The sequence below is a fragment of the Cyprinodon variegatus genome, unplaced genomic scaffold (assembly GCF_000732505.1).
Source record: "Cyprinodon variegatus isolate N-32 unplaced genomic scaffold, C_variegatus-1.0 Scaffold75, whole genome shotgun sequence".
Classification (NCBI taxonomy): Eukaryota; Metazoa; Chordata; class Actinopteri; order Cyprinodontiformes; family Cyprinodontidae; genus Cyprinodon; species Cyprinodon variegatus.
The window spans coordinates 1,525,306-1,538,516 of record NW_015150528.1 but is presented as its reverse complement, the minus strand read 5'-3'; the positions used below and the strand labels follow the sequence as shown (position 1 = coordinate 1,538,516).

General features: G+C 35.3%; 1 protein-coding gene across 1 annotated transcript in view; it reads right to left on the bottom strand.

Annotated features, from left to right (window-relative positions):
* Nucleotides 1-12,394, bottom strand: part of rasa2 (RAS p21 protein activator 2) — a 34,229-nt gene extending 21,835 nt beyond the window's left edge. Inside the window, exons 1-5 of the mRNA XM_015372793.1 lie at nt 12,268-12,394; nt 9,787-9,910; nt 5,248-5,351; nt 5,048-5,142; nt 1,333-1,409 (exon numbers count right to left, since the gene is read on the bottom strand). Coding sequence (XP_015228279.1) covers nt 1,333-1,409; nt 5,048-5,142; nt 5,248-5,351; nt 9,787-9,910; nt 12,268-12,325 — 458 coding nt within the window. The 5' untranslated portion in view covers nt 12,326-12,394. The remainder of the gene's footprint in view (nt 1-1,332; nt 1,410-5,047; nt 5,143-5,247; nt 5,352-9,786; nt 9,911-12,267) is intronic.
* Between the last annotated feature and the right edge of the window lie 817 nt (nt 12,395-13,211).

Genomic DNA, 13,211 nt, shown 5'->3' with positions numbered 1-13,211 from the left:
TATGGAGAGCAGCTAAGAGGCCCACAGTAACTCTGAAGGAGCGGCAGAGATCCAAAGCTCAGATAGGTGATAGGTGTTTATAGGACACAATCGGTGATATGTTTCACAAATACAGACGTTATAGAAGAAAGCCCTTGTTGGAAGAAAGCCATTGAGGTTGTAGTTTGTTACGGGTAAAGTAAGGGGCAATAATTTTAAAACTCATCTAAAATGTTGTCTTTTCTGATGTAAAAGCAAAATCCTTTGCGAGACTGAGAACTAGCATTGCTCATCACCTTGAACACACCATCTGCAACAGCAGCACATGGTTGGCTGAGATCAAGCTATTTTGCAAGGAAGAGCAGGCAACAATCAACCTCACAATTTGCAAAGCCGTTAAAGATACAGCCCAACTGTTTCATGGCTGTAAGTGCAGCCACATGTGGTTCTATAAAGATTGACTGACCTGCTGAATAAAAATAGTTTTGAATTTAAAAAAGGACATTTAAAGAGCCATCATCAAGTTTTCCAATGATACTGCCACCTATGGTCAAATCACAGAATTGTAGCACTCTTCTGCTCACTTTTCATAGCTCACAGTTGACAAGTTTTGCTGGATGCCAAAATCCATTTTGAATATAATGCTTCGATTGTTTACTAGGTCTGTACCATTTAACATGGATGTGTTTGACGTCACATCTGCTGAACAGTTCAGTACATTCATATTTAAATGTACAAACAAACTTATACCAGGTACCTTTAGCATTAAAATAGTATTGGCTGCAACATAAAGAAGCTTTATGATCATTTTAAATGACGAACTAGAAGAGAACTGCTAAAACAGCTTTAAAGCAGTTCGAGGTATAATTATGTTTTTTGGTAACCCTGAATGTTGCATGAGTTTTCTAAAACACGATAGCACTGATAACCTACTTAGCTTCTGACATGTTGATTAAAAACTCATCTAAGAAATCAGATTTCCTGTGGTTTCGCACTTTCTGTAATTTCACAGCGGTCTTTGATACTTATAGAATAAATAACACATCCTTTGCTTTAGACCGTTAAGAAACAACAACAACAACAACAAATAATCAGTCATATCAAAATTACCGGCACCAACTTTGAAGAGCAAGCCATTGGATGATATCCAACCCTCTCATGCTTAAACAACAACAAATCTGCTGCCGTGTGACATTCTCAGCAAATGGCTTAAATGAATTGAGTGCTATAGAGATTTCAAAATGCAACTTTGGATTAAAATTACTTGCTGAATTTCACAGCTCATGAGCTGTTACTTTTTCTTTCTTTTTTTATCAAAAGCATTAGTAGCATTAAGGAAAACACGCAACTCACTTGACAAGTAAATGTTGACCAGTGGAGCCATTATCTGTGATCACTTCATTCAGTCGCATCTCAAGGTGAACTTTACCCTGTTGAAGAAATACATCACATATGTGGCATCAAACTTTAGATCTATGTACAAAATCTTGCGTTGACATACAAACACAATTTAAAATGAGGTTACAGCAAAAGGCATATAGACGTGCATTTTCATCTCATGCTTTTATATATCCTAAATTGCTCTTTAGAAGAGTTGTACTGCCTTGCAGATATATATATATATATATATATATATATATATACACATGTAATTAATATTTTTTTTTTTTTGGGTAAAATGTGCAACGAAAAACCATAATAGTTGTGAATATTGCCATCACTCAAAAATATCTTTACAGGGTCGGATGTGGTGAAGGCTGCAGGTCTCGCCTTCGGAAGTGTCAGAGAGATAGAAAAGAGCTAAACAAGACGCCCACACACTTGGACTCTGTCTCTGCAATTCAGCACTTGGCTGACAAGGCAAGTGCTTCTTTCTGATGCAAGATAGGCCTTTAAGCCAAGATAACGGCTCTACAGAAAGGTCCAAATAAGCTGAGAGCTTTACTAGATTATTTCACTACAAGTCTTAAGTAATACATATGATCAGTAATATTATGAGTGTTTGAATAGATTAATGTTTTTCCTTTTTGGGGGGAAATCAGCCTGCCAAGCTAAAGTTTGGCTTGAAACCAAACCAGAACAGCATAGCATTGCATCAACACCTCCATTTCTCACTGATGTAACTTTGCTGTGGAAAGTGTCTACTTGTGTGTGAATCAGTGTTGCAGTACATCCCCAGAATAGACCGGCGTGGGCTAATGGCAGCTAGAGTCAACACAGTAGCTACAGTAAAGCAGCAAAGGATTAGTACTATGGGTATACTTTCACATCTAACGCAACACCACAAAACTACAGGATAGGTTAGCATTGCTGAGAATTCAGACGCTCGATGTAACAGGCACCAGAAAAAGTTTCAACAAGTGTTGGCTCCCAAGTAAGTTTGGTTTTCCCTTTTTTAAAAGCAAAATTATGAGTAAAGTGCTTCAAAGAGACCAGTGTAAAAACACAATATGTAAGGTTTGTTATCATGTGCAAGTTATCCTTTATTCAGTGGCGATGGATAAATACTCCTAGACTGATAGCTAAACTGTTCAGCTGCAATGGCTCCAAATATTTTTCAGAAATTGTTCTTTAAAGTAAGCCTGCAAGGTGTCCGTTAAACCCAGGAACAAACCATACATCCTGAGTCTAAGAGAAACGACCCCACAGATAAAGAACAACACTGGGATAATAGTACTAAGTCCTGCACCCAATAAGTCAAAGTTAAGAGAACATAACAGCAAAGTTTGACGATTGGAAATTAACAACTCATGAGATTTCTCCCCTTTCAAACCCCTGGTGTCTTAATCGTGCTACTATGTAAGGGCTCTTGATTTGAAAGAGAAAGGAAATATTTCTTGAGCTCTCGTTTATGACTCATGTTCCAGATAACAGGCAGGATTCTGGGTATTTGGTGAAAAAAAAGAACAATCCTAACAAAAAGACACTCGAATGTTGATTTCACGGGCTAACTATTAGCTGTAAATGTCGCTAATGTTAAATAGCTAAAGCACTTGCTTAGAAAATTCTAATCAGTGCTTAGCTAAAGAGCTAGCTTGGATTTTTTTTTCATGACTGTAGACTTTTTGTCATCTCTAGCTTAATACCTCCAAGATTTCCTTTAAGGTTTGATCAGTCTAACTTTACACTGAATACTCACAAAGGTAGAGACCTTTCTTAAAACATCACCTTAGAACAAGACAAAAAAAAAAAATAATAGTACACAACTAACTGGCTGGACAAACCGACTGTGGATTGACAAAGCTTTTCTCTGTTAGTAAAAAACAAACAGAATCAACAGCATTTCATAAATCTCCTCTTTTTCTTAAAACCCTCTATTATCCACCAGCTCATGTTATGGGACGAATGAATAATTTGATTCCTAAAAGTGGAAGTAGAAATATACAGATGAAACTTTGGCCAAATTATCTATACTTTATGAAAGAGTGGAAAACAAAAAGGAGATCAACCTGCTCCCAGTTTTATTTACTGGATACTTTTCTCAACTCTTCAGTATTAAAACCTTCAAACTTCAAAGGTTGACAAAAAAAATGAGTATAAATGAATCAAAATAAGTAAATTACACTGTTAAGAATAGTAAATGATTATCAAGATCGAAGACATAGAGGTGAACTGGCTTTGGTATAGATATATTGTCCCCAGATCATTTTAGTTGATGTTCCTTGTAGCTTCATTGTGACCGAGCTCTAGTATAAGGAACTTATGTCCAGAAAAAAACAAGTGTAGCGCAAACTAGTTTCTATACAGTTTTCTCACAACATGCCAAGCTGTCCAACAATATCAGCTAAACAGACATACCAGTGTTGTGTTAAACAGAAGGGAGTAGTTTAAATGACTGCTTATCTACAGTTAAGAGTCTTGAGTGGGTGTCGAGGACTCATATTTTAATGGGGATCTTGTAAACTCAAGTAAACAGAAGAAAATCATTTCTTCTTTACCTAACCTAGCGAGCAACTTTGCTGCTTCGCCAGTCAGACAAGTCCCCAGCTGCAGCAGAAAGGCCCGACCAAACAACAATAGTTGTTCTTCATCCCATTCAGATGCCACCAAATAAATAAACAATTACTAACTTGAGTTCATCGTTGCAGCAAAAACCCAAAACATTATATATCTTGCAGCCGTTTCATGCAAGTTGCAGCTGGTGGTTGGTCGATGTGGGTTTTAAACAAATAACAGATTCACCCAACCTTTTTGTAGCTCTTTTACCCCTGCAGTAATAAAGCTCTAAATGTCACATGTTTGTCACTTCCTGCGGATGCTCACAATTGTGTAAAATGAGGATGTTAGGGTATTAAAATAGTGCCTTGTTATTATTATTGTGTACTAATTGAGATGACTATATAAACCAATTATTATTAAATTGGTTTATTTTCTATAGACAGTGCATCACGATCCATCCATGAAATTGGTATATTTTTTTCTTTTTAAAGTGTCATTATTGCACTATTTCAGCTTGTAAACTGAGAAAAAGACGTACTAAAGGTTTTAATAGAAGTTGCGTCTTATCTCCTATGTTGATTTTTTTGACAGAATAGGTTTAATGAGATGTTCAAGGAAAACAAAATCCCTGTTTTCAATATTTTGACTGTTACACCGACTAAAAATCCCTCAACTACATATTGCTAATCAAGTTAATGTAAAGTTAAACTGAAAAACTAGAACCTCCTGACTAATTACAATCCTCTAAATGGCATAGAGGACTTTTAACAGTAAAGTTGGTGCTGACTTAGCCATAGCTGCAGCTAGTGCAGACAGAAAAAGATCTATGCCCTTGCACAGGAAAAGACAGGAAACGTTGGGCAGATCAATGCAACCAAGACCAAAAACAAAAGTCTGACTTGACAGAATTTACACCGTTTAAACACTAGAGCCTAAGGTTGCCAGTACCTACTTAGAGGCATCAGAGGGACCATTTCTAATGTTTCATGACAGCAAGTTGTTTCAGTTATGACAAACCAAACTAAAATTAAGCAATAAATAAATTGCATAAGCTTTGTTAACACTAAACGGAGGAAAAAAAAAAAAAAAGACTATAATTACTACAAAAGCATCTGATGCTGTAAATTACCTGAACTTCTGTGTTAGGATCTACTGGCTGGAGGTTAAACCAATCGTCCTTTCCGCTGTATTTACATAGATCATCCTTCCGGATTGACACTTTGCCTGGAAAGTAAAAAAGCAACGACAATGTTAAAAAAAATGGTGCATCTTCTCTGATGATAGTTATCCCAGTTTTCTGGGGAGTATTTATTAGTAAACATGACTTACCAACAGGCAGGTCCCTTTGGAAAACGCCCTTGGCATAAACATAAAAGGATAAAAACTGAAATGGCCGCGGGATCTCAAAAAAAAAGTCTTCTCCATAAAACGGGCTGTAAACAAAAAAGGAAGAAAAAAATCAGTGTATTTTTATGGTCACAGTGGAAAATAAAGCTTGTTGACCAAACAACATGATGACCTCATTATTACCTTAAAAGGTTTAGACCTCTATAATTACAGACATGCTATGAATACTTTCTAAACAGACATTTTTCCATCCAATGTGGGTCTAAACACGCGAGGCCTCAGGAGAAAAATACAACCTTGACTTGCCATGATATTAATGAATAAAACTGAATAGGCAAAAACCACTGCTGGAGAGTTGCTTGATTAGATGACGCATGACACTGATCAGACGTAATCTTACCCTGATAGACCTCCATGTTATGTTTCACACATTAACTGGTATTATGCGGTGAAGAAAATGCAAAAAGGAAAAAATCATTACTCAACGATTCCACATTTCTGACAGAATGTTCAGTCATCTTAACAAGGTTTAACACCAATGCAATATTGCCTCACTTTCATGAACACAGGGTTTGTTAATGTCTGAGCAGACGGTGGGCATCGCAGGGTGCCGCTATGATTCATCGAGGATGGAGGAAATGTTCTTCATATCTTAGGTTACAAAACGTGACTAGTAAACCATTTAGGGCTTTTTCCCTCAACTGGAGGTTGACGGTGCAAAATACTTTGCAGTGGAGTCTATAGCATAGTTAAAAAAAACAAACAAAAAAAACAAAAACAGAAAATACAAGCAACAAGAGAAAGGTTTTATTTTATAATGTAAAAATGTGCAATTTTTTAAAAAATTTTTTTAATTAATTTTGGTTCTGGTTTACAGGATTAGTTTACTATAAATTCACCTAAATGTATAATAAACCCATGTGTTCTCAAGGTTTGAAGTTATGTGGAGTGGATTTTCTATATTTTAATCGAAACATTTTATTTATTTTTCTTAAGGCCTTCTAAAGGGATCAGTGATCAGGTGATTATGCACCTGTTTGAAAAACTATAAACAAATAAATCAGATTATAAAAATTGAAGTATAATAATGGTCTTCTTGCGCTTGTTAAAAGTAGCTTGTTGCTTTGGCTTCTCAACACAAAAGAATTTTATTTTTTTTCCAGTTTCTCTGTGTATCTTGTTATGTGGGTACTTAAAGTATTTTTGAATCTCAATCATATTACTTGTATATTTTTAGTTTTTGTCTGTGTAACGCCATTGTAATTTTATTGATACTTCTACATTCTTTTCAGCAATGTTATCCTGTGTGCTAATTTTAAGTCCTTTGTAAATAAATATGGCATGAGCTGTTTTCTTTTTTATCATCTAAAAGAAAAAATAAAAAAAACATAAGAAAATGTTAAAGTTAAAAGAAAGAAAAACAAAGGTACATCAGGGACACCTTTGGGTGTCAGTCTAAGCTAATCAGGCTAATCTCATTTGTCTACTTTGTAGAAGCAAGCCTAAGGAGGAAAAAAAACAAACCAAAAACAACTTAAAAACAAAACATTAACTCATTTGAACTCTACAAGATCGAAAAGGTGAAAACTTATTCTAAAAGCAAGAGGTTCTCTGTTTTGTTCAGAACTGACTGACACAATAATAAAACTGAGGGGTCAGGCTTCTTTATCAACGACTGCTGCACATTTCTCTAATCAAGCAACTTTGGCAGACGTAAAAATAGTGGCTAAACATGACGTCTGCATATGTACCACTGGTCTTACCTCTAATGATTGCAATACAAATAAAATAAAAAAATCTAAAATTAAATGTATTTATTGGTTAGACTAAAATTTCTATTCCCTAAGTAATTAAAATATTTTCTTTTTTAAAGGATGGTCAGTCAGTTGGGTAAACAACCACACACATTAGTTCCCTTCACGCTCTTTTCACGTTACAAAGAGAAATATCTTGCCTGACACTTCCACAACGGCTTGGCTATCTCATCCAGCGTACACCCACGGATCGTCCTCAAATATCACACTGAAATATGCACCTGTGACCCCACCCCCTCCTTGCTCTCTACATGCTCAAAAATACACCAACTAAAACTACATTTCCCTATTTTATTCATCCTGGTCTCTAAACTGTTTAAAAACTATACCAAGTGGCCTCAGTTTGCTGTTGTTTTAAACAACTATATGATTTAGATAACCTGTGGATCACACACAAGGAGCGCTTAAAGTCAGAACCAGTCAAGCAAACACGAGAAGATATGGGCCAAAACCTGGTTGATTATTAAGTTGTGCTGAATATCAGCTAGGGGAGAAGAGTGTGTCACAGAGGAGGACAGAAGAGTGTGGAAGGATGACCATCAATGACCATCAATGAAGATTCCCCCCGCCTCCCCCCTCAGCGTGGAAACAAGCCTTTTTAAGCATAAAAACTTTCAAAATAATTCATAGACAATTTGTTCCAAGGTTTTTGAAATTTTAAAAGCACTTTTTTTAATTTTCTAAACTTGAATTTGTAATTTTATTTAAAAAAAATAAACTTTCTAAGGAAAAAACAAACAAACTACATTTTGCAACACACACTTAATTAAAATGATTTTAACTTGTATTTTTAATTTAACCTAAATGGAAAAATTGGGAATCACAAAAGCTAATTTTTTAACCTTATTCAATCAATATTAACAGGTGAATAAAGTTACACTAAAAAAAAAAAACACACAGATTAAAGTTACACAATCATAATCAATGATCATCAATACGCATGAAGTTAAAATTTAAAATTAAAAAAAGATGAAAATCGCTTAAAGAAAAAAAGTCAAGAAAAATTAACAGCTGCTACTTAGTTTTCTGTAAAAAAAAAAAAAAACCTGTAAACACGTTAACCTAACTTCCCAGCATGTGCACTATGAGCCACACTAATGATTCACCACTCGTTTCAGAGAATTACTCTTGGGAAGGAAATGACACAAATACCACCCCGACACTGGATTTTTAGCCTCAGTACAAACAAGTAGATGTTTGGATTTTGTAGCCAGCATCGGTCCCAACAAATGAGCTGTGCAGCGTGGCGTTTTTGTAAACCTTCTGACAAAAGAACACTTTGGCTGACTCTGCACTGAGTTTGTTCCACGTATCGCAGCGTATAGTCTAACCATACATTTATGTTTAACGTTTTACCTCTTTGCTTTACATAACTACCCAACACTTATACTTCAGTTAGACTTTTTTTTTTTTTTTTAGGTTGCGAGAGCCCTGATTTGCAGGATCAGGTCCAGTAATTATTAGTTAATAGAAAAAAATAGATCTCAAAACAAATAAATAAAGGGAGTCGATATGCAAACAAGAATCCATCAAGTGTGTGTAAATCATCACATTATTAAAGCAAAATATACTCTATGCAATAAAACATAATATATAGTGTTTTATGCACCATTTGTTACTGTAATTAGCTGCTATACATTTAGCACATACTATACACACCTAAGGTTTATATTTTCTGGGTATACTGCTTACTGCTTTTAAGGTGTGGGTTGGTGAAAGGTGTAAGAGTATCAAAAAACTTCATTCATACTACATAATTTCTAAAGCTTCACATCTGTTATTGAGAAGACATGCAAAATGCCAAAATGAGAGAAGATTTCTACAGTTTTTTAGAGATTAAATAGAAAAGTTCTTATTTTCCATCCCCTTTAAATGTTGCTGCTCAGTGACGGTAAGCGAGCTAAAAGCAGGTATTCTTTCTTCTCATTGGCAAAAATTGATTGCTGAAAAAATATTTTTGTGCAAAAAAATAAAAACACACGGTTCAACAAGTCATTTTTTTAATCTAATTTAAACATTAGTTTCATTTTTCACTCTTTAAACAAATCTGACTAAAATCTGGAATTATAGATATTAGGCCAGGATTTGACATCTTAGCAGGCCTGCGTACATTATCTTTGTCAAGAATGCCAACATGTTCTACTAAACAAAAAAGGCAAACAAATGAAAAAAAAAAAAAAAGTTAAACTCTAAAGTTTTCATGTCCGTAATAATATCTTTGCAGCAGTATCAATTTTTGTATTTTTTTTAATCCAAACAATTAAAATGTTTTTGCTCAGTTTTTTGCTTAGCACATCTCTGATGTTGCTGCCATTTTCAAATATTCACTACTATAAAAATTTCCATAGGTGTATATTGGTTATTTATTCTCCAGGTGGACAGTTTTGATATCACTTCACTATTATGTTATTCTTATACATTTTTCTAAGGTCCATATTTGTGTGATAATTTTTTATATAATCTTTTTGCTGCTGTAAACACCAGAATTTCCCAATTGTGGGGCAATAAAGGGATTATCTATTCTATTTCTATTCTATTCTATTAAGTAAATGCATTGATTGAGTGGTATTTTGATCAAAAATCATCATACTGTGATAATTTCAAACCAGCTCCTGTTCTCTGATTTTCCTTTTAGATCTACGTCAAGAAGAGGATAAGGTCGGCATTCTTACTTCAACAAATACATGTATAACTTTTTTGTGCTTACGTGATGCTTTTGTCAAACACCTTGGTGCGAAATACTTCCTCCTGGTCCAGACTAATGGTGCAAAATGTACAAAGATCCTTTAGTCGATTCGGACCTGAAACTGGACCCAGGTTCTTGGCTTCACCTAAAACACCAAAGGGAGAGAAATGTTATAATACTACTACTGATAAACATCAGCAATATGTCTTCATTGCACTCCAAGTACATAATCAATACATTTTAGAACTTAAAAGATTTTCCGGTTATACAAAAAAATTATTTATTTCTTCATTATTTAAAAAGGAAATCAAATGTTTTTTTGAATTTAACAAAAAGATGATTGATACGAGTCTTCATCTTAGTGTTAAAAACCACTTTAAAAACTCTATTTGATGTTTGACATCCTCATGTTCAGTCGGGCCCGGGAGCCCCTGCCAAAAGTTAGGGCAAACTGCAGAGCGGATGTAGCTGAAGTAGACTCGGTGCTCATATGTGGTTAAAAACATGAAACATTGACTTCCTCAGCATAACCAATGGCGACAAAACAGCGCTGATTCACAAATAACAAACACCTTTGAAACACAGACCACTTCCAGAACTTTGCAGGGAGACACATGCCGAGTGGTTGTATGTAGCAAATAAAAACACCAAATCTGTCAACTTGTTATTTCAGAAGGCTCCCTTTCTGTAGATTTAGATTTAGACAGGATTAAGATTTCAGGTTCAGATTTAGACAGGATTAAAGGGAGTGAGAATCTAAATTAGTCATCTGGTTTTGAATCAGTATCCTAAGCCTGGTTATAGACCTTGTTAAGGAAAGCCACAGATGAGATCAGCTTTTAAACAGACTAAAAATAAGAGAGCATGGCTAATCTTAGGAGTAGTGAGCAAAAACGGTCAATGAGCTTTAACCAGGATGACCCAAAGGACGTAGAGCTCATAGGTATGTATGCACACAGCCATATATGAAGCATTGTAACCCCAAAAACTCAGCTGTCATCTCTTTTCAGTTGGAAAATTCTCACCAACTGAAATCCATGAATTAAGGGAAGAAAAATAAAGCTTGAAGAATATAGTATTACCATGTCTTCACCTACTTAATCATAAAGATGACTGAGAGTACCGTATTCATTGATGTATGTTAAAGGAAAAAAAGACTAAATGTGAACGAGGAAGAATGGAGTTTCGCAAGACAGCAAAGCGAGTTACATGCCATGATAGTTCCTCAATTTTGTTCTGCTTAGCGTTTTCTCATTAATTCATAGTAGTGAAACTGACATTTGCCTTTCTATTGTATGCTTATGCATTGAAGTCTTGCACCTTTTACCCTTTCAGAACAGGAACATTTTCTAACAGTTTTGGAGGGGTACCACTTAGATGTATAAAGCTGAACGTCTGTGAAATCTACCTGAATTTTTGATCCACCAATTAACGAAGCTGAACTTTTTACTTGACGAGAATAAATAACTAAAACGTCAATATAAAAACGGTCAGTGCCACAGTGGATATGAACTGGTTGATAAGTTCGAAACTTTAATCGCATCATTACCAGTTAAGCTTGTGTAACCTGAATTCTAACATGTAGGCTCTGAAGGTTTAGTAAGTAAGAGAAAAAGACAATTCAAATACAAAAATATATATATTAAAACAGATTATGGTATCTAATTTATTAATTACTTTAGAGAAGGATGCAAACTAACTGTTCTACATTAATGACTGACTAACCCTTTGATCACCAAATTTAATATAAACATAAGAAACTAATTTGTCAAAGTTTATATACTGAAAAATAATGGAGCACTACAGTTTCAGAGCCTCATGTGTAAATACCCCAGAGATTTTTTTAGATCTGTTCAAAACTATTACAGTCAATTTGCAATTTTCAGTAGCCTAATATGTAAGTTATTTCACCTGATAATGAATGCTTAAAAGGATCTTTCAGGGAAGTATATGTTAGCATCCCTCTTACTGTTATCCCCAAACAAAATGTGTGATCATAAGACATGGATAACACAAACACTGGATAAAAAGGAAAATGGGAAAACATAAATAAAAAAATGGAAATAGAGCCCAAAATTTAGAGAGTTACACTGTGATGGGGGATAACATTTGGTAGTACACCTGTATTAAGCAGTTTAAACTGAATGGGCTAGCTTAGAAACGATGCAGTGAAGTGGTACACATTAGCTAGCTGTACTTTGTCACCAACGTTAACTTGGCTCACAGAGCAGCTCTAATAAAACACATTTATTTAGCTAAACGCCTTGTATTTGACTAGTGGTGTTATCTGGTTGAGGTTTATGGTGTCCGGTTAATATAAGCGTTTATAACGAGCTAGTAGCTTCGACTAGCATGCTAGGTTAATTAGACGTTAGAGTGCCCGTCTATGGCTTCACACCGTCGGCTGCTGAGAGCACGCCGCGCCCCTCCTCGGTGCCTGCTTCAGCTACCCAGCTCTTCTTCCACCCGCCCCTTCTCCGCCTGAAACGGAATGATACTTACAAATTTTACCCCGCAGACTCTGTAAAATCCGAATCCTTGCGTCGTCCTCTTCCGCCATGGTCAGCGCTGACTGTTGGTGCCGCTGCTCCGGTGCTCTTCTATCATATCCGTTTATGAATGCAAGCAGTGAAGGAAAAGCCAGTCCCACCGAAACGTCACGTCAACGCTCGTAAAAAAAAAAAAAAAAAAAAAAAAAAAAAAAAAAAAAAAAAAAAAAAAAAAAAAAAAACTCTTGTCTAAAAAAAATAAAAATAACAAAATAATAATAAAAAAACGTTTGGCAAAATATCACACCTTCCCGGAAGTCTGTGCTGTCTTTCTTCACTATTGCTGTCTTTCCTTTTCAGAGGGAGTTAAGATACCAGGATCGTTGTGCAATAACGCTTTCGGAGAATGCAGACTTGGGCTTTTAGAGCTTCCTATTGCCAGCTAATCTCAGCTACAATACCAAAAAAACCCACTGAAAGCATGCAGTGTAAATGTGTCACCAGTTGTGAATGAGTTGACAACTCCCCATAGATTAGTGAGAGGCTGAGGGAGGGAGGCTCATCAGCTCAGCTCAGCGGAAACAGACTGAACATGAAAGAAGTGACCAGAAGCTGATGAAGATGGACCAAAGAGAAGAAAAAAAAAAGGCTTTACACGCTTTCATTTTCATCGAAGGACTTTTTTTGTACAAAAATACTTTTAAATTGTATACTTTTATATGTATGCATATAAATAGCTTTATTATAATTATGCAAGGAGTTTTAAAGATTATATGGACACTGCAATGTAAGTAGAACAGGTAAGGAAAAACAGATAAAAAGGAGAAAAAAAGAAAAAAAAAGAGGAGATAAAAGGGAGATAACGATAAAACATCTTCAGTCTGCTTCATCACCTGCAAAGAGATGTAAAAAGAACAGCACAAGCAACTGACATGGTACGAGACATACAATAATTTA